The sequence below is a fragment of the Chionomys nivalis genome, chromosome 7 (assembly GCF_950005125.1).
Source record: "Chionomys nivalis chromosome 7, mChiNiv1.1, whole genome shotgun sequence".
Classification (NCBI taxonomy): Eukaryota; Metazoa; Chordata; class Mammalia; order Rodentia; family Cricetidae; genus Chionomys; species Chionomys nivalis.
The window spans coordinates 77,933,211-77,955,111 of NC_080092.1; the positions used below are offsets into that span (position 1 = coordinate 77,933,211).

A 21,901-nucleotide genomic window follows, 5' to 3' on the forward strand; every position below is an offset into this window, starting at 1 on the left:
CTACAAGAGCTAGTTCCAGGACAGGAACCAAAAACTATGGAGAAACCTTCTCTCGAAAAATCAAAAAACAAAACAAAACAAAAAAAACAAACAAAAACAACAAAACCAAACTCTGGGAATGAGGTCTTGCATGTGGGAATAAACCTCTCACTCCTATCAACCCACAGCACATCCACTTATCACACACACACACACACACACACACACACACACAGACATATAAATAGCCACCTTCAGTTGGGCAGTGGTGGTGCATGCCTTAAACCCAGCACTCAGTAGGCAGAGGCAGGCGGATCTCTGAGTTCGAGGTCAGCCTGGTCTACAGAGCTAGTTCCAGGATAGCTAGGGCTGTTACACAGAGAAATCCTGTCTCAAAACCAAACCAAACCAAACCAAACAAAACAAAACACAAATAGCCACCTTTATAGACAAATATGTTTACATATAATAAATACATGCACACAGATTTAATATTTTTTTTAGTGCAGTGGGCTGAACCTAGGATCTATTCATACTAGGCAAGACTCTGCCACTGGGCCACATCCCCACACCAACACAGACTTATGGTTTTTGGGACAGAGCCTCACATTATACCAGGCTGCCCTTGAACTCAGGATCCTGAGTGGTGAGATTATAGGCCTGTGACACCATGCTCAACTTTCCCCATACAGATCTTTTTGACAAAAGACCCCTAGTCATGGGGAAAGAGATGATATGGGTATCGGGGAGAAGAAGGCAGTTTCCTGTCATTCATGTGTCTGGATGGACACTGAGGCCCAGAAGGTGGCCTGAAGGGCCTGGGAATATCTAAATAGAGGATGGAAAATTCTAGTGAGCTTTTGACAGCTCCGTCCCTGTCCACTCTTCCCAGGAGCCATCTCTCCTCGTTCAGCCACCCCTTTGAGCCATGAGGCCTCAAATCTAATGTCAACCTTCCTTCCCTCTTCCAGCTCCACCCTCAGGGTTCAGCTGACTGAATCCCCCCTCAGGCCGAATCACTGATGTCATCTCGCCTGTCACACTGGTCCGCCAATATCTAGATTCCTGTCTTACCCAACCCTGCCCCTAGATATCAAGATCCCTGAGCACAGCACCAGCCTGGCACGTGTCTTTCCCAGTTCCCTGTCAGAGGCCACCTACTTAACATGGGTTAGGAAATGACTGTGAATGAACAGATTACAGATGGCTCTGCCTGTTCTAACATCAGCCACAGCCCCTAAGAAGCCCCTTCCTGTCCGCTCACCACATCAGGATGGAAAACCTCAGAAGGGGAATCATCAGACGGCCTCAGAAAGTCAGACAGCCCAAAGAAGGCACAGAGCTGAATTTGAGGAACTCCCTACCTACAAAGATGGAGGCCAGAGCTCAGACAGGGTCAGAAGGAAGGTGACATGGGACCCGGGCAGAGATGGAGACTGGTACTTGTCAAGGAAGCCAGGTCCAAGGACAGAGACGTACAATCCGTGACCGGGGAAGACAGAATGCTGCACGGCGCCCACTAGATGATGGGGCGGAGTAGGGTTGAGCCCTGGACCCAGATGCACCTAGGGGATGCTGGATGTCCTAGGGGAGAAAGCACAGCCACACTGGTGCAGTAGGGCAGGGGAATGGTAGTGTTGAGGGGTGTGTGGGGTGCCTAGAAATCTGCCGTGAATGGAAAAGACTGTCCAGTTCAACTGTCACCTTGTACCCGTCTGGTACATTTTCATTTTTATAAACAGGATCCTGAATTTCCATACTGGAGTCATTTACCTTTGGGTTATTACACCAACATGTGGGGTTCAGCCAGTGACAATGACATCCATCTGCCTGGCCAGCTTTCTGGAAGCAGGACGGGGGCAGGTCCTCAAGCCACACTTCCGGCAGTTTGAGATATTCTGTTTTGTCTGCTTCAGCTTTCCAAGACGCAGAAACTCTGAGGTCCACAGAAAGCCTGCTGCCCCATCCAGACCTGGCAATGGCTCAGAGCAGAGGGTCACCTGTCCCTGTGTGTTCCCACACCTGCCACCAGCAGGCCAGGGTTGTTCTGGTTACAGTCAAGAGCAGTAGTGCACACCCATAGTTCTAGGACTGGGGAGGTGGAGGTGGGAGGGCCCAGAGCTCAGGGTCACCTTCCACTATATAAAATTCAAGTTGGGCCTGGTCTACATTCATTCCTGCCTCAGAAGGAGAAAAAGGAAGCTGAAGGGAAGGAGAGAAGAGAGGGAGAGAGAAAAGGAAAAAGGGAGAAGGATGAGGAAGAGGGCCACCACTAGTAGACAATGAAGGGTCCAGCCTTCACTGTCACCCCAGATGTTGTAAGCATTGTTTGGAAACGTGCAATGGTGGGTCTCTCCATCCATCCATCCATCCATCCATCCATCCATCCATCCATCCATCCATCCATCCTTTGCTCATTTGGTTATTTAGTCAATAATCAAAATTAGAACCCAGGCAGAAAACCCTGAGAAACTTTCAGCACAGGGCAGAAAGCAGAACAGGTCTTCATCACTGCAAAGAAAGGGCAGAAAATGAAAACACAAGACTCCAAGGGCCAAGTACTGGGAACACGGGATAAAAGTGGAAGAGAGGACTAAAGGCCCTAAAGGGGGAAAGCTTTCCAAGGAAGAACACTATAAAATTCTTTAAATTCCAGACAGGCCTGGGACTCACAATACAGCTGAGGATAACCCTAAACTGGTCATCCACCTCCTGAGTGCTGGGACTACAGGAGCACAGCATCAAGAGAGGCTCTTGTTTGGTCAGAAGCATCACCTGGCACCCCTTTCTACAAAGAGTCTGGATTGTTTAGTTGGGGGGTTTCACCCCAGCCCCCTGGCTTCCATCATGAAATGTTGGGTGGAAAGTTCCATTTCAAAGCTCCTTTCCCTGGGAGCTGATTTCAGTCCAAACTCCACCTCCAAGAAAGCCTGCCAAATGGTGACCCCTCCCCAGGGAAGGTCAAGACCACTCCCACAGGCTATTTAAACTGCCCCCTAGAGAATGAACGTGTGGTCTCCTGGTTTTCTGTGGTCTTTCGATTCTCTGTTCCCCTCTCCATGTTTCCCCGGGAGGGCACCCAGGGGTCCTAGCAGCCATTAAACATGGGTATCTTTTAATTTGGTCTGATTTGGTCTCATTGGGATTATTTGCGTTGGTGGAGAGGCTTGTCACCCAAGGAAAAAATACTTAACAGCTCTGTCTATAAAGGATCCTTTATCAGAGAGTAAGAAGTCAAAACGGGCCAGATTTGGTGGCTAACCCTCCTCCCACATCCTCTTTGGCTGGTTCCTCTCCCTTCTACAGCCAGCTCTGGGGCCTCCACCTTCTTCATAGCTGCCTGGCACTGAGATATGGCACGTGCTCCCGACACACATCTGGCCTCAAGTCGGCTTTTCTGGGAAAGGAGGACCAGTGTTCTAGGGCCGTCTGAGGCCAGTCAGGTGCCATCCAGAGTTCATATTACAGTCTGGAGCCCTGGATAATCTGGTCGTCAGTGACTTCACACTGATTCACAATCTGTCAGCTTTGACAGTTACATGAAATATTCTTTTTCCAAGATAGGGTTTCTCTGTGTAGCCCTGACTGTCCTGCAAGAACTCACCCTGTAGATCAGGCTAGTCTTGAAACCAGAAATCGGCCTGCGAGGTGCTGGGATTGAGGGTGTGTGCCACCACCACCCGGGCACTTGTCTTAAGACAAGTGACGAGGTTCAAGGTCAGCCTGGTCCACAGAGTGAGTTTCAGGACAGACAGAGAAACCTTGTCTCCAAAAACAAAAACAAATGAAAAACAACAACAATGAAAACCAAGTGAAGGGAATCATGTTTTGGCACTATCTCCAGCCAGATGAAGAACATTGAGGCCACCATGGAGGATTTGAGCCCTTCTGCAAGCAGCTGCTGCTGACATATGCGGCTTTTCTCTGCATCACACAGCTCTGCGGACTCTGATTACAGTGAAAGCGACAGTTTACATAGGGGGTAATGGTAAGAAATCCAGCAAAAAAAAAAAAAAAAAAAAAAAAAAAAAGAAATCCAGCAAAGCTCCCCTGGCCCCTCCTAAGACCTCCCCCAGCCTACTCAGCAGGGCTACATGGCGATCCCCCAGACAGAAGGGTTCAGCGGCTGGCTCAATTGTTGCTGCTGCTGTTTGTTTTGCTTTATTATATTCCATTCTGTGGGGGTGGGGTGGGGAGGTGCACGGGTTTGTGTGTATGTATGAGTGTGGGGGTGGGGTGGGGAGGTGCACAGGTTTGTATGTATGAGTGTGGGGGTGGGGTGGGGCGGTGCACGGGTTTGTGTGTATGTATGAGTGTGGGGGTGGGGTGGGGAGGTGCACGGGTTTGTGTGTATGTATGAGTGTGGGGGTGGGGTGGGGAGGTGCATGGGTTTGTGTGTATGTATGAGTGTGGGGGTGGGGTGGGGAGGTGCACGGGTTTGTGTGTATGTATGAGTGTGGGGGTGGGGTGGGGCGGTGCACGGGTTTGTGTGTATGTATGAGTAGGCCAGAGGCCGATGCCAGCATCTTCCTTTATTGCTCTCCACCTCATTTTTTGAGACATAGTTTCTCACTGAACCTGGAGCTCAGGGCAAGACTAGCTGTCCATCAAGTTCAAAGGTGTCTGCCCCCTAAGTGCTACAACTACAGGCATGCGCCTCCGTGGGGGAGGGGTGGGGGACTTACATGGATGTTGGGCATCTCAACTCAGGTTCTTAGTAAGTACTTACCTACTGCGTCTTCGCCCTACACTACTTGGCTTTTTGTTTGTATGTTAGTTTTGTTTCCTGAGTCAGCATCTCCTGCAACCCAGCCTGTCTTTGAACTCCTTGACCTCCTGCCTGTCACCAGGGTGGTGACACTGCAGACACTGTCACTGCACCCAGATGGCAGGAGAGCTCCACTATCAGAGAAACCAGAGTTCCATTCTGTCGTCTCAGGCAGAAGAGCTGACCCTGGGTGCAGCACAGCAGAGGCTCCCATTCTGGGTTTGAACAGTGGGATGTCCAGGGAAACAGAACTCTGCAGAGCACAGTGCTCTCTGAAGTGGTTCAGCCACAGTCATCCAGGGTTCACTGCTACTCAGCTTAATCCAAGTGAATTCCCTGCTTGCCGAGCAGAGCAGACATAAAGGATCCTGACATTTTAGCATCTGAAGAGTCATCTCCTGAAAGCAGGGGTTGTGACATTATTTTTTTTGTGGTCCAAGAGAGTTAGCCCAAGGCCTTGCCCATGTTATGTGGCCCATTGTAAAATTCAGTGAAGAGCCAGGTGGTGGCAGCGAACACCCGTAATCCTAACACTTGAGAGGCAGTGGCAGGCGGATCTCTATGAGGTTGAAGCCAGCCTGGTCTACAGTTCGAGTTTCAGGACAGCCAGAGCTGTTACACAGAGAAACCCTGTCTCAAAATACCAAACCAAACCTCAATGAAGACAGGCAGGACACTGCCTCCGCAGAAAGAATGCACCGATGTGCCTCTCACTATTATTGCCTTGACAGTGGACGGAACCCGGGGCCTTGCACAGTTCTGCAAGGGCTCTACCACTGAGCCACGTGCCAGGTCCACGTGTTCTGCAAGGGCTCTACCACTGAACCACGTGCCAGGTCCACATGTTCTGCAAGGGCTCTACCACTGAGCCACGTGCCAGGTCCACGTGTTCTGCAAGGGCTCTACCACTGAGCCACGTGCCAGGTCCACGTGTTCTGCAAGGGCTCTACCACTGAGCCACGTGCCAGGTCCATGTGTTCTGCAAGGGCTCTACCACTGAACCACGTGCCAGGTCCACGTGTTCTGCAAGGGCTCTACCACTGAGCCACGTGCCAGGTCCACCTACAACTGTTCTAAGAACAGACACACCACAGAGACTTGAACTCATTGGCCGCCAGCCCTGAATCTAGTATTTAAGATTAGAATTGGGACTTAAATGACAATGGGACCCACTTAGAGCCACACGGCGTGAAGCAAGGGGAGCCACAAACTTCACCTTTAGGAAGGTCAAAGAGAGCTCCTTACACCTTCAGCCAAGACAGGAAACAGTTCTCCATGAAAAAGATCCTAAGATATTATAACATGATAAAGGGGCGGGGCGTGGGAGAAGTGGGTGCTTTTGAGCAGCATGGACACTGGGAGCTCTCAGGAGTCCTAGGACCAATCGTCCATAGATGATAAGGACTTGGGGATTTGTCTCCATCATCAACTTAATTAGATTTAGGATCACCTGGGAGACACATCTTTTCCAGAGAGGTTCAGCTGCGGAAGGGAGAATGGCCTGGGATATGGGATAGTGTCAGACATGGGCTAGGGACCAGGACTGAACACCACCAGCCTTCTGCTCTCTCTACTTTCTGACTATGGATTCCACGTGCCCAGTACCTCACACTTCCACTGCCTCCTCACTGCCCTCACCGCATGGACTGTGTATGTCAGCCAGAATAAACCCACATTCCTTACACTGTCTTCGCTGGGTATTTTGCCACAGGAAAGAGGAAAATAGCTAACATAGAGGTAATGGTATGGGAACTCACCTGGTACATCTGGGGATGAATTGAGAATCATGAAGGCGTCTGACAGGCCTGCCTTTACAGGGTGCTGGGCAGAGCTGATCTCCAGGACAGCCATTGGGATCTGCAGCAGGGAGAAGAGGCACCTGCCACCCCCCTGGAACCATCCGTGGCCTCCAAGTCCCCACTCAGAGCTCCACACCCAGCTGTCCGCTCAGTGCTTGAGGACGAGAACACCTGGAACCAGATTCTGGGACTCTCACGCTGCCTCCCACACGGACCCTCCAGCTCCACACAGGCCGGAAGTAGCCCTCAGTCTCTCTCCTTCTTTCCTCTCTGTTCTGGTGGAAGCTTCACCCCAGCTCCTGGCATCTATATACCCAAAGAGTCTGGAATATTCTGGTGGAAGTCCCACCCCTAGCCCCCACTCCCATGTCTCACCAAACCCTGCCAATCTCAGAAAATCTGCCAAATGATGACTCCTCTTCCGGAGATGCTCAAGACCACTCCCACAAGGTATTTAAACTGCACCCCAGAAAACAGACAGGTGGTTTTCCAGTCTCTCTTTCTTGTCTCCTCTGCGGGGTTGGAAAATCATCCCGGAGTGTTGTATCTATTAAACCTGGGCCTTTCCTAGTTCAGTTTGAGTTGTCCTAATCTGGATTCACCGCGTGGGCAGAGAGGCTTGTGGGGCACAGAAACTTCTCACTCTCTTCCACCCTCTTCTCATTCACCTCCAGACACTGTGAGGTTAGCCCAGGGCTCTTATATCTGTCTGGGGCTCCCCCCTCCCTTCCCTAAGAGTGCCACTTTCCTATGCCATCTCCCAGCATTCCCTTGTTCTCCAAGAGTCTGTTCTCCACTCTGGAGCCAGAGTGTCCTTTCCCAAAGGTGCATCTGGTTGTTCCCCTGTCCCGTCCTGTCCCCCTCCTCTCCACTTCTTCTAGTGCTTTGTGTAAACCCTGCTCTGCCCTGCCACAGGATCTCTGTGCGGGTCATTCTCTCTCCTAGGTGCCCTTGTGAAGCTGAAAGAAAGTGGTCCCCAAAGGGAGTGGCACTATTAGGAGGTGTGGTCTTGTTGGAGGAAGTGTGTCACTGTGGAGGAGGGCTTTGAGGTCTCATATATGCTCAAGCCATGCCCAGTGAGACAGACCACTTCCTGTTGTCTGTGAGTCAAGGTATAAGAACTCTCAGCTACCTCTCCTGCGCTATGTTTGCCTGCATGCCGTCATGCTTCCCACCATGACAATACAGGACTATAAGTGAGCCATCCCAGTGAAATGGTTTCCTTTACAAGAGTTGCTGTGGCCACGATGTCTCTTCACAGCAACAGAACCCTGGGACCGCATTTTCCTTTTTTTCCTTCACTCCTGTTCATCCTGGGGTTCTCAACTCTTTTCCTCGGGGAGGCTTCTCCTGGTCTCTGACAATGTGAAGATCCCCGCAGCGAGCTTTTAGCCTTTATGTAGGGGCACTAATCAATATGGCATTTCCAGTCTGTAATCATCTCTCTCGATGAGATTTGTAGCTGCCTAGCCCCAGGTCCACAGACAAGCCTGGAGCGGTCGTCTTGGCACCAAGCCCTGTGCCTACTACATTGCATATCAGCTATAAAGATTTGCTGGATAAGGGAGAGGCTCACCTCTTTGTAGCCGAAGACAATGCGGCCATCCTGGTGAAGGGCTGCCTGGAATGTGAAGCTGCCCCTGTCCTCCCGGCCCTGGAGGTAAACATGGTCCCATTGAACCACAAAGACCGTCCCTGGGGAGAAGAACAGAGATCTGGCTAGTGCAAGGTGACCCAGCAGACATGGTAGTCAGAGATGGGGGCCATTTGTGAGTTTGAGAAGCTAGAACTGGGCAACCACCGCACCAGCCTGGCTTCCAAGCTACAGAGGTCCCTAACTTGCTCATCTCTTATTGTGTGTGTATCCCTTCTTTCTTGACTATCTTGACCTCCGGAGACAAAAGGAAAAGTGGAAATGTCTGTCTCCTCGGTGGGTGGGGGCTGATGAGAGAAGGAGGGGAGGTTCTAGGAAAGCGTTCAACCATGCTGGGCAACAGTGCTTCTGTCCCCTTCCACCCTTACAGGCGAGAGGACAGCATAGGGCAAAATGGAAAGGTGACTGTCTGCCTAGGGCTCCCCAGAAGGGGCTAGGCCAGGACACCCCAGGATTAGGTGAAACATACCCTAAGATCAGACCTCACCATTGTCAAAGTAGGCGACTGTGGAGTTGTCAGAGTAGCCAGGGTTGAAGTTGGCCATCAGGGGTGCCACGTACTGGGTGGCTGTGAGCATTCGGTGGAGCACGTCACCCGTGAAGATGAAGCCTAAGGGAGAGAGGATTAAGGGAACCACCAGAAATGGCTCGAGGGGCAGCCTCTAGGGTTTTTTGTTTTTGTCTTTGTCTCCCACTGGTGGGAGCTTGAAGTGAACCTTGCGACCTCATCCCCTTCCCCACCCAGCGGGCTCTGGACTTGGTGAGATAGAAAAATGGCTCAGACTAGAGAATGCTTGTCCCTTCTCTCTGGGTCAGAGAAGGAAGGGGAACTGACTCCCATCCTCCCCAGTTTCGGGGAAGTGGGAAACAGAATGAACGTGACAGGAATCAAAGAAACTCCTCATATCAACAGGGACCCTGGTCCTTGCTTCCTCGGGCTCAGACTCAGAAGTAGAGACCACAGAGCTATGTGTACTGACTGTGTTGGTCCAGCGGTATGGATGCATGCATGCACACATACATGCAGGCACACATACACACAGGCACACATACACACAGGCACACATACACGCAGGCACACATACACGCAAGCAAGCACACAGGCACACACAGGCCACCTGATTTGAGCGGGACACTCCCTGACTGCCTCCCTAGCCCACCTATCCTCCTGTCTCCCGTGAGTCCCTCAACAGCCTCTCTAAGTCAGGATGAGACCTCCAAGTCCTCCCCCAGCCTCACTGGTTTTTCCTTACCTCCAGTTGCTATGGTGATCTGCCGCAGAGGATGTCCGTAGAAAGGGAAATCAAAGGACAAGACCACTCTCTGCAGGGACAGGAGAGAATCCCCATGGGTGGAGCTGCCAGCCGAACGCTGGTCACCCTCCATGCTCCAGACTTGTCTGAACAATGTGGACACCAGCATATCCAGGGTCAGACCCCCTAGACTACAGCGGGTGCCCCCACTGAGTGTTCTCTGACTGTACCTACAGACCTCAGGCCATAACCATGTCCACTTCTGGGCAGCCACTGCTGGCCTAGCCCCAGTCTGCCAGCCCAGGCTGTCCTGGTAGGCCTAGGCACTCACCGAAGCTTGCCGGTGAGAACTTGAGAGGATCCTGTGGACCTTCACGTGGCTGCGGTTGGCCACGGCCATGTCCACCCACAGATCCCGACTGCGACGCTCACCGGGGCCATAGACACGGGACACATAGTAGTTGTGATTGTCCTCCTGCGGGGGACAGAGACAGAGCCCAGAGGCGGTGTAACAAGCCAGGTGAACTGGTCCCCACCCTCTGCCCCTCCCTACCCAGAGTTCCCCGGATCCTCTGGCCCAGAGCACTGGAGCCACCGCTTTAGGCCCAGGAGCTCCCAGAACACTTCTGGAAAGCACGGTCCTCAGTCATTCCTCAACAGATCTGGCCTTAGCCAAATCCACACTTGCTCCATTTGGGTTCAGCTCTGTCCTGCCCAGACAAGCCAGAGGCCTCTCTCCTGTAACCCTGAATGTTTCAGAGCGTGACCAAAGCCAAGTTCAGCATTGGAGACATGATGGGGAACCACAGATAAAGCCTTTGCCTAAAAGAAGCGTGCCCAGACCACAAGGGACACATAATCTCTGACCTGCCCTAGGAAGAAAGTGAAAAACAACTACAAAGAGGTCTTAGATGTATGAGGGGGAGGCCGCTGGTCTCGGGGAGTTGCTGGTATGATGGAGGAGACAGGACACAGACAAAGGAACACTCAGACGCAGGCATGAGCAGAGCCGAGAGCGGCAATGCTCTCGCTGCGGTCACCAGATGGAGGGAAAGAAGAAGCCAGGAGTTCCTCAAGGGGTAATTTAGTATCTCCCTATGTGGCTGATGGAGATACCACAGCGGGCTGGGTTCGTTCCACAGTCTCCCTCAGAGGAGCATCTGGGGCCAGGGCTGATAGCAGGCCAGGGAAGTGACTGGCAGAAAGAATGGGAAGCTAGTGAGCTGGGCTGCGTCTCAGCACTTCTGGAGCTGGCCCAAGAACACCTCACAGGAGGCTGAGCGGCAACAGCAGCGAGGTCAGAGGCTCCCAAGGCCACCTCGATACAGTGATGCCCTGCATCACGGATCATTAATCAGGCTGCAGACACAGCAGAGCAAACCATGTTCTTCCTGTCGAGCTGCCAGCTGCCCAGCCAGCCCTTGGCCTGAGCTCAGTGGGAGCAGGAGCTGGGAACCTGGCCACTGAGCGCCTACAGGGCAGCAGACTCATGCTGACAAGCGACACCCTCTGAACACATTTTGGAGACTTAGGGTTGGGGTGGGCTTGGAGAGAAGGAACATGGGAGGTTCTGCGGGGACCACCTGCTATAGCAAGCCTGCAGCTTGTCTCTCTGCATCCCTGTTTCAAACAAAATAACAGAGTTCATTTCCCAGCACCCACATGGCAGGGCTCACAGCCGCCTATCACTCCGGCTCCAAGGAATCTGGTCTCTGTGAAAAAAATGAAATCAAGTTTAGATGCTATTAAGTCTGACATTTTTGTTGTTTTTAACACAGTGCTTCATGTAGCTCATGTTGGTATAGAACTTGCTTTGTAGCCAAGGATGGCCTTGAACTCCAGACATTTACTCCCGCTTCCACCTCGCAAGCACTTGAGATTGCAGGCGTGAGCTGCTGTGCTGGCTTAACAACTGTTACAGCTTCAACTCACGCTCCTAATATGTGAGATCAAGGGAGTCACCTCTGCAGCTGTGGACCAAGGCTTCTCCCTCGCTATTCATCCGTGCTCAATAAGTGTGCAGGACACAGGTGTGGTGGAGCATACACAGAGTACCAGGCTGAGGCAGGAAGGTAACAAGTTCAAGGCCAGCCAGAGGTTTATAGAGTCAGGGTCAGCTCAGGTAACTTATTGAGACTCTGCCTCAAAATAAAAAATAAACACAAACAAAACCAAGTTTGGGACATAGCTCAGTGGTAGAGCATGTGCAAGGCTCAGGGTTTGGTCTCCAGGAGGGCGACAAAAGAAATACCAGCAAACCGTGTTTGGGGTACAGTGGCCCTCCAATGGCTGAGACTAGTGAGGAGTCCGGGTACATGGTGGGTTGAGCGTTTGGAAATAAAGGTGCCTCCCTGAAGGCTAAAGTCCCGGGGACAGTGAAGGGAAGGAATGACAAGCAAGCTCTGATGTCCCGTCCTTGGGTACAGTGGCGGAAGGTGGCCCAGCCTGCCTAATTCCCTAGTACCTAGAGGGTGCCCTCCCTGGAAAGCAGTCTTTGCAGGTAAGTAGAGTCAAGGGGATGCCAGGTCACCCTGGATTAGGGAAGCCCTGATCCAAGAGCTGCTGTCTTTATCATTGGAGAGAGGGGGCCAGGAAAAGAAAATGAGGAGGCACAGGAAGTCATGTGACCATAGAGAGACTGGACAGATGTTCCTAGGTCAGAAAGCAGGGAGAATCTCGGCGAGGATTGTAGGTAGTTCAGACCAGACTCTGCTCAGGCCCCAGCAACACCAGCACAATGGCTTGCCAGAGATTACTACACCAGATGGCACCACACAAAGTCACCCTCAGGCCCCACACAGCCCCTCACCTGCCCTTCTCCCGGCACAGGTGACTCTTCAAAGTCAGGAGCTGCACCTATCCAGCGTCCTGGCTGAGGAATACTAGGTGGTAAGAGGGACCAGATGGAGCTCAGGGGAAGGGGACACTTGGGCATAGCAAAGGACCACGTCAGGGTGAAGCTGGGAAATGGGAGGCAGACAGAGGGGCAGGCAGTATTCGTGGTGTGGGCACAGAAACCAGCTGGTATTTCACAGGCAGCACTGCCAGCCATTCCAGAGGCCCATTTTCTTTCTTCTTTTGTTTTGTTTTTCGAGACAGGGTTTCTCTGTGTAGTCCAAGCTGTCCTGGAATTCACTCTGCAGACCAGATTGGCCTCGAACTCAGAGATCCACCTGACTCTGCCTCCTGAGTACTGTGCCACCACACCTGGCCCTCCATTTTCTAAGCAGGGAAATTAAGGCCTTGGATCACTGTCTATGATTTGACCCCATTTAGGTATGTGATCTGTGCTCTGTCCACTGTCCCTTGGGTCTTTTGGCAGCACTAGGTGACCTGGGACACTTCCCTAATCTCTCATGTCACCGGGTGCTGTGGTACACCCTGGGAACCCCAGATCTTCAGGAGACCGGAGTGAGAGGACCATGTGCTTCAAGACAGCCTTGGCCAACACAGTGAAATCATCTCAAAAAGCTACATCAAATGCCTCTCATGTTGGGGACAGACAGAGTTCAGGGACAGAGTTCCTTGTACCTCACCACCAGTACCTGAAACTGTGGCATGGTTGAGCCATCTTAAAGCCCATGGTCCTGAGTCATGGTGTAGAAGCACAGCATGGCTCCGGCAGGTAAGATCACCTCCCTTCACTCCTGATGGCAGGTGACACAGAAGCCATCAGTGGCTCTGGGAGTCTGAGTCCACGGAGAACGTTCCTCGTGAGGACACCCCAGCCACAGACTGCCACCTTGGTTCCTTAAACTCTTATCTGAGAAAGTGATGCTTTGGGGGAATGAGGAAGAGCTTGTCAGTCAGTGACTGGGAGTCTAGCAGGGGGCAGGGTTCGGGGAGGACAGACACACAGAGCTCTTGGTCATCAAGGTGTCCTCACACCATGATAACCCCAGTGCCGAAGAGGGCTGTACGTCTCCTTGCTCAAGCTCAGGAAGACGACTTGGCCCCAAGGTCCCTCAGGAAGCTTGGAAGACAGAACTCAGCTTCAGTCCGCCTGGACCATCTGAGGGGCCAGGCCTGAGGAAGCAGGGAGGGACGTGAAGAAAGCAGACCCAGGTTTCTTGGTGGCACAACTGATTGGGAATTGCCTCAAGGTCAAGATCTTGGGTCTTTCTTCTCTGTTGTCCTCCTCATAGGTTCTAAGGCTGGGCACCTTGTAAACACGGTATGGCTGACTCGCGTCCTGACTTGTGAATTACAAGATGGTCTCCTCGACGGTTGAGGGGCCATACGTACCTCAGATGGATGGGCCTGGGCAGCCTGAGCCCTTTTTCTTTGATTTTTTTTTTCTTTTTCTTTTCTTTCTTTTTTTTTTTCTTTTTTTGGTTTTTCAAGCTCCTTTTTTTCTTTTCTTGTTCATTTTCTTAAAGCAAGTCTTGCTGTGTATGGGTGGACCACATCCAGGTGCGGATGTGTTTTAGAGTTCTCAGACCCCATTGTTCAAGAACATCTGCTTCATCTCAGGCCACACCTGCCATGTTCTACAACCTGGTGCTTCCTCAATCAGATCGATGTGTGTGTGTGTGTGTGTGTGTGTGTGCGCGCGCGCGTATACACACACACACACACACACACACACACACACACACACCATGCATCCGTTGCTTTTGCAGCCTCAGCCAATCTCATCCTTCCAGAGGGAGAGTAAAACTGAATGGGTGAGAAACTAGTGGCTGAGGAGCTGAGCTAAAACTGCCATCTTGCCTTGGCCACAGGAGCCACTGGTCCCCAGACAGGAGAAGGAACAGCCCCCTGCTTCCTGCTCCACCTCGTGAAGCATGGAAATGAGACGGGAACCGAGGCTGCCTGGGAAGACAGGCCCAACAGCTCTGATTCCCACAGTTGTCTAGGATCCACGGGGTCTAGACCTTCCTGGTAACGCTGCTAAGATGGCTGCCGGAAACGGAAGGGACCTTACACGGAACAGTCTTCTCTGGGCAACTGTTCCCTGGCCACCATGCTTGTTTGCTTCTTATACAAAGTCAGCCACGGCTGGTTTCTTGACTGAACATGAGCGAAGGGTCCCATATCTTGGAATGACCCTCGAGGACACTTCCCAGTTGCTGCTACCTACTCCAGCGGTCCTGATGAGGATGTCCACTGCGGCAGAGGTGGATAACGGTCTTGCAGTCACCACTGTCCCATCTTACTCTAACAGCAGCTGCTCTACTTTAGCTAAGTGCGGGCCATCAGCCTGACCGGATCTCCACCAGTCCTCCCACCCACAGGGCTGTATGACCAATGGGAGAGCAGCAGAACTCTGTGCCCTCACCAGGTCCAAACAGGATGCAGTTGTGATGGCTCGAATGGAAACCGCCATATTAGATTACAAAAATGGGAGGCACGGTTGAAGATTGCAGAGCAGCCGGACAGAGGGAAACTTCCCAGATCACAGAGACTCTTTAACAGCCCTTGTTCATACCATTCCCTGCAAGGGAAGAGAGTTACTGTGTGTCTTAAGGCCCAGTCACTGCGGCATTTGCTACAAGGGCTGAATGTGTGTGTATTCTACTTAATATCAAAGCAGGGAATGGTGATACATGTTTGGGATCCCAGTGCTTGGGAGGAAAAGGCAGGAGGATCAGGAGCTCAAGGCTAGCCTTGGCTACATTGCAAGTCTGAGGCCAGCCTCGCTTGTATGAGACTCTATCTCAAATAAATAAATAAAAAAAGAAAGAAAAGGAGGCAGGGTGGGAAAGCAAGCCCTAGTCAGTCTCCCTGTAATGATTTACAGTTAATACATTCTACAATGTATCAATATTGTGTGTGTGTTATGTAGAAAAAACAGGTCATCACTGTATATAACCTGCTGTTTGCTACCCCAGAGGGTGGTCCCCAGGTGCTGGGACTGGGGCAGTGCTGGTTTGACACCTCAAAGAGGGTCAGGAAGTCTAGTGAAGGAGGCAGCATTCATAGCATGTCACAACGCCCTGGCCAATAATCTTCCTCTTTCACAGGCAGTGGGGTGAGCTCCGACGTTTTCTTTCTTCCGTGGCAGCTCAGCACCTACATCACATCCCAGCGAAGCCACTCCCTACCTTCTGGTGCCTTCTCCAGCACCCTCCATCCCACAGCAGCCCATGGGGGCATCTCCGGGAACTCTTAGGGTTCCGTGGGGGCGTCATTTGAAAAAAACCACTGCTCCACGATCAAGTGTGCGGGCTTTGGTGTCAGCCTGATCCAAGTTCGAAACGCAGACACGACGATGGTTGGTGAAGAAACATCACTCTTCTTCCTGGTTCCAGTCCCTTCTCCAATGTCGCAGTCTTGAAAGCATTCCACGGCACAGGACAAACAGAAAGCTCTTGGCTCAGTGCCCACAGCAGGTGTCCCATAAGCACGAGTTCTTAGATGAGTTTGCTGGGCCTTTCCGTGAAATGTCGTGACAGCACAGACGACCTCCTCAAACACCCCCCCCACCCACCCACACACACACATTGCAGCCCAGGATCTGCATAGCAAGGGCTCCTCTCCCTCGGTGCTCACAGTGACCCGAGACCCTGCAGGCTCTTCACTCTGACAGTGGCACCGGATTGACTTTGGCTGAGCTTAAGGATGTTTCTGGAAAGGAACTCCAGTTAAGCTGTCACAAGCATCCTGTCACCTGCCAGCCAACTGGCTGACAGGGATGCCGGGCAAGCAACCAAGGGCACCCGCAGGGCTGGCAGGAGAGCTTGGCTGGCCAGGCTTGTTAGCACAGCACTTAGGCAGCTGGGGGCAACCGGGGAAGTGATGCTAAGAAGCGGACTCTCAGTCACCCCAGTCCACGAGGGTTTACAAACCCACCGGGAGATCCCAACTACTCAAAAATGTTCCTGGGACAGCGACAGCAGAGTCACTTGGGAGCCCTTTGGAAATGCAGTGTTCTGGGCCAGGTGCACGCCTTGAATCCCAAAACGCAGGGGGTGGAGCCAGGGAGATCTCTGTGAATTCAGAGAAGCCTGGGCTACATATGAAGTCCCATTCCAACCAGGGTGACATAGTGAGACCCTGTCTCAAAATGAAAGAAAAGAAAAAAAAGCCAGATGTGGGGTCTCAATGTGTAATTGTAGTACTTGGGAAACTTAGGCAGGGGGATTGCTACCAGTTGAAGGGCAGCCTAAGCTATAGGGTGAGTTACAGGACAGCCAGAGGCAAAAAGGGAAACCTGTAAATAAACAAGAAAAGGAAGGCAGGCAGACAGGCAGGCCAGAAGGAAGAGGGTTGGAGGGGAGGCAGGAGAGTGAAGTGGCCTTGGTCAGCCCAACCCTGCAGAGTCAGGGCCAGCATCTCCAGAAGATTCCCCAAGCTACTTATGCAGAGAAAAATATAAAAAATTAAAACTGCAGATTTTTAAAAAAATAAAGGTGTTATCCAGACATCATTCATCCCTAAGGAGATGGTGGCTGAGAGCTAGATTGTGGAGCAGAACTGGCATTCTTGCCTGGGTTCTGCCACTCACTGGAAGTGTGACCCTGGGCAGGTAACTTCAGTTGTCCATTCTGGATTAAGAGAAAACAGAACATCTGAAACACCCGTTTTGAGCTGGAAAGACAGTCCAGTGGGTAAAGGCACTTGCCACTGAGCCTGAGATGGGCGTTCTATCTCCGGAACCCACACAGTGGAAGGAGAAAACCAGAAATGCATGTTTGTGACGGCACGCATACTACACAAATGTTAAAAAGAAAGAGATGCTCTGACCGGGCAGTGGTGGTGCACGCCTTTAATTCCAGCACTTGGGAGTCAGAGGCAGGCGGATCTCTGTGAGTTCAAGGCTAACCTGGTCTACAAAGAGAGTTCTAGGACAGCCAGGGCTACACTGAAAAACCCTGTCTTGAAAAACACACAAATAAGACAACAAATCCCACATATCTCGTCGTGTCTGTGCCGTGGTGAGTTTGAGGCAGTCAGGAACAGCTGACAAGAAGGAGTCAGGTCTCTTCTTCCTGTGTGGGTCCTGGGGATTGAACTTGGGTCATCGGGTCGGGCAGAGGGCACCCGTGGTAGCTGGGGTTTCTATTGTAAAACACCACAGCCAAAAGCAACTGAGGGTGGAAAGGGTTTACTTCATCCTCCTTGCAGGTAACAGGCTGCACGAGGGAGTCAGGGCAGGAACCTGGAGGCAGAGACCCCGAGGAGTGCTCCTACTGGCTTGCTCCTCAAGGCTTGCTCTGACTGCTTCCTTAAAGAACCCAGCACCAGCCGCCCAAGGTTGGCCCTGTGCCCACAGTAAATCAGACCCTCCGATACCAGTCATTAATCAAGACAAGAACCCACAGCCTTAGCCGCAGGCCAATCTTATCCTGGCACTTTCTCAGTTAAGATTGACTCTTCCCAGATATGTCTAGGTCTGTGTTGACAAAAAGCACCCATCACGGCCCTTCACCCACTGAGCCGTCTTACCTCCTGTTTCCCTGCCACGTTATGACTCTTGGTGAGGCTTTTGCCAGATGCAGCCCCAAATCTTGGCCTTCCAGAACTGTGAGGTAAATAAACCTTTCTTTTTCTAATTAATTAATTTTTTTTGAGGTCTCAGTTCCAATACCAACATAAATAGTCAGGCATCATGGCATACCCTCAGAATCTCAGCACAGGGAAAGAAGAGACGAGAGAATCCCTGGGGCTCCAGGGCCAGTCAGCCTAGCTTGATGCAATGAGAGTCTCACAAAACAGACAGACAGACAAAGTAGGTTCTGATGGTGAAAGTGGTATCCCAGTCACCATTCATAAAAGCTTCCTGATGGTCCAAATAGAAGAAAACCACTCTTTGCTTTGTTTTTAAGACAGAGTCACTGTATGTACCCAGGCTGGCCTTCAGCTCCCAGTCATCTTCCTGCCTCAGCCTCCTAAGGATTGCAATTCCAAGTGTAAACCACCGCACTCCACCGTGACACTCTCTCTCTCTCTCTCTCTCTCTCTCTCTCTCTCTCTCAGGTTTCATGGTGCTTCCCCACTCTGGGAATCCGAGCTTCCCCACTCTGGGAATCCGAGTCTACATTTCAGGGCTGGGATTCTGCCCCACTGCACATGAGCACCCAAAGAACAGTGTCTCAGGCTGCCAGGCAGGGCGTTCTCTTTGTCCCTGGGATCCTATTTTTGTAGTTTCAGGGAAAGCCTGGGAACAATCTTTCTGCCTAATTTCTCAGCCATTTAACATGTTTGGCTTTATTTATCCCATTTTACAGATGGGGAAACTGATTTAGAGTGATATCTTAGCAAGCATACTCTCTTAGCCTGTTTTGGCTGCTATAACAAAATACCTTAGACTGGGTAATTTGTAAACAAGAAAAAATTATTGCTCAGTGTTCTGGAGGTCAGGCGGTCCTAGATGAAGGCGTGAGTGAATTTAGTCTCCCATGAGAGACTTACGGATGGCATTTTTTTGTTGGATTTTTATTTTATAAGGGCATTAATCTGATAGCCTGAGGGCTCCACCTTTACAACCCCGGTATAGCTCTTACAAGTGGGGTCGTAGGAATCAATTTTAACACACAAAGTCACAGATAATGGAAGACACACACTACCTCACTTGGGACTAGAACACAGTGACCAACTCTCCTATGTGTCTGGAGCATAGAAACATTCCAGGATACTGGAAAGTCCACATTGAGAGTGTCTAGGGGGCTGAAGAGATGGCTCTGAAGTTAAGAGCACCTGAGTTCAGTTCCCAGCACCCTAGTCAGGTGCTCATGACTGTATATAATCCAGCTCCAGGGATCCAACACCTCTGACCTCTTCAGACACCTGTGCTCATAGCTAGTAAGCCTTTCTCTTTGTTTTTGGCAAGGGAGTTGTTTTGTTGTTGTTTGTTTGTTTGTTTTGAGACAGGGCTTCTCTAGGTAACTCTGGCTGTCCTGGAACTTGCTCTGTAGTGCTTGAACTCACAGGGGTCCTCCTTCCTCTCTTTCTCCTCAGAGAGAGGGATTAAAGGCTTGCACCACCATCCATCACCCTCCAGGCAAGTCTCTTTCTTCAAAAGACCATCACAGGAAAACCAGGATGGCTGGCCACTGGGGACCACAGCCCATTTCACACCCACCATGCACCCCTGCAGCCCTGCCAGGGCCAGCCTTCGCGGACCTGACCGGGCATCGTCCTTGCAGTCACCCTGAGCCAACAGCATCTGCAGCACAATGAAACCTGGGCATGAGGCTCAAGGATTTTCCCAAGACAAAACAGACAACCTGATTAAAAAACAGAAAAGTCGGTAGTAGACTCTCCTCCAAGGAAGATACACAAATAGCCAACCAAAACACAGGAAAACTTTCAGTATCATTAGTTGCTGGGGAAACTCAAGTCAAAATAGCAATGTGAGTTGGGAGTCAACATACCTGTAATCCCAGGACTCAGGAGTCTGATGCAGGAGGACAACATGCTTGAGTACAGGCTATAGTAAGCTCCTGTGTTGACTACAGGATGGGATTCTGACTAAGCAAGCAAGCAGACATCCTGCGGGGAGGAGAGCTTGCTATGAAAGCAAGAAGACCTGAGTTCAAATCCCCAGCAACCACATAAAAGCAGGGCAGGGCCATGCCCTGGTAATCAGGGCTGAAGAGCAGAGATAGGTGGATCCTGCTAGCCTAGCCCAACGAGAAGCTTCGGGTTTAGTGAGAGACCTTGTCTCATAGGTGGGCAATCAGCAGCCCTGGGGGAATGCTGCTTAGGGCAGAAACAGGTGAGAAATAGACAGACTCCCTAGAGATCCTGGCACCAGGTAAATGGAGCAGAGGTCCTTTGGGGCTACCTGAGTCCACCCGGGATGGGTTCTCCTCTCTAACACCACTGGAGACCACGAGGGATGGGGAGCCCCTCCTTCCTTTGCTCCCTCAGAGGAGGAGTACCTGCTGCGGGCAGGCAAGGATCACAAGACAGCCTGGCTCTAAGGAGGGAGGAGACAAGCAATACAAAGGGACACAGGTACTGCAGTGTGGGTGCCAAGCAACACGAGGCAAAAATAAGACCGTTCCTTCTGGTCCATCTCAGCTCCACAGCTGCCAGAAAACAGCCATATCCATATTGAGGGCGTTCTCTGCACCCAGAAGCAACCTAAGAGTCTCCCCCCAAGCCTCCAGGGACCAGGACTCAAGTCTCTTCACTGTCCAGTCTATAGTCTCCTGGGCTCCTCTGCATTCTAGAGGGCCACCAGAAAGAGATGCAAGCCAGAAGACAGCCTGCAAGATCCCCAGAGCCCTGGCTCTGGTCCCCGGCTGTCATGGGTTTCCTTTAGTGCAGCTGCTTTCCCGCCTCCATCCTTGGCAGAGGCCCCCTGTGCCTGACTCAGCCCAGCCCACAGCGGGCCCACAGGGCTGGCAGCTGAGCCACTGAGTCACTGGAGCCTTGAGCCCCAGGGTTTATATTTGTCCAGGCAGCTGCACCTAGCGTGGGACAGGTCCCACTCCAGCCCACTAAGAATGCGCTGACTCCTTCCTGATGTAGCATCTGAAACATATTTCAGAGAGATTTCATCCTAAGCCTTCACCTCCCACTTCTTAGACAGAGCAGGGGACAACCCCATAGAGGAGTCTTCTCTCAGATGGCCTTGTTCTTTTTGAAAAATTGATTCATTTGTTTGTTTTTTGAGACAGAGTTCTTTGTGGATCTCTGGCTGTCCTGGAACTCAGTCTGTAGACCAGGCTGGCCCCAAACTCAGACATCTGCCTGCTTCTGCCTCCATAGTGCTGGGACAAAAGGCACATGCCAGCCGGGCAGTGGTGGCACCCGCCTTTAACCCCAGCACTTGGGAGGCAGAGGCAAGCAGATCTCTGTGAGTTCGAGGCCAGCCTGTTCTACAAGAGCTAGTTCCAGGACAGGCTCCAAAACTACAGAGAAACCCTGTCTCCAAAAACAAAACAAAAGCAAAAAAAAAAAAAAAAAGGCATGTAACCACCATGCCTAGCTGCAGTGTGACCTCTTGGTGAGTGGTTGTGAAAGGGGTCATGAAGCCTCGGTTGGACAGTAGAAGTCACGTGCTCAGGTATTTTCACGTGCCACATTTTCCTGGATACCACCCTGGCCACTGTTATCTATTTCTTTCAGGAAGTTTGAGACAAGATCTCACTCTTTGTTCTAGAATTGACTATGTAGTCCAGACTGGCTTTGAACTAGTGGTAATCCTCCTGCCTCAGCCTCCTGAGTGCTGGGATTACATGTGTGAACTATAATATCTCATTTTTTTTAATATTAAGTATTTAACTTTGGGCCTCCCACCCTAGGCAAATGCTATGCTACTAAATCATATCCCTGACTCTTCTTTAACCATTTTATTTTATTTTTTGAGATAAGGTCTCTCTATGCAGCCCTGGTGGCCATGAAACTCAGGCTAGCCTCGAATTCATGGAGATCCTCCTGCCTCTGCCTTCTGAGTGCTAGGATTCAGACATGTGCCACCACACTGTTGCCCAGGCTAGCCTTGAAATCACCCTGTACCCCACTCAGGCCTTGACTCTGTGATCTCCTTATC

The 21,901-nt window shown here is 51.3% G+C and overlaps 1 protein-coding gene across 1 annotated transcript in view; it reads right to left on the bottom strand.

Moving 5' to 3' along the window:
- Plxdc1 (plexin domain containing 1) overlaps positions 1-21,901 on the bottom strand; it is a 56,846-nt gene that overhangs the window by 22,112 nt on the left and 12,833 nt on the right. The window contains exons 3-7 of the mRNA XM_057776488.1: positions 9,785-9,928; positions 9,454-9,523; positions 8,688-8,810; positions 8,123-8,241; positions 6,505-6,604 (exon numbers count right to left, since the gene is read on the bottom strand). Of these exons, the coding sequence (XP_057632471.1) occupies positions 6,505-6,604; positions 8,123-8,241; positions 8,688-8,810; positions 9,454-9,523; positions 9,785-9,928 (556 nt within the window). The remainder of the gene's footprint in view (positions 1-6,504; positions 6,605-8,122; positions 8,242-8,687; positions 8,811-9,453; positions 9,524-9,784; positions 9,929-21,901) is intronic.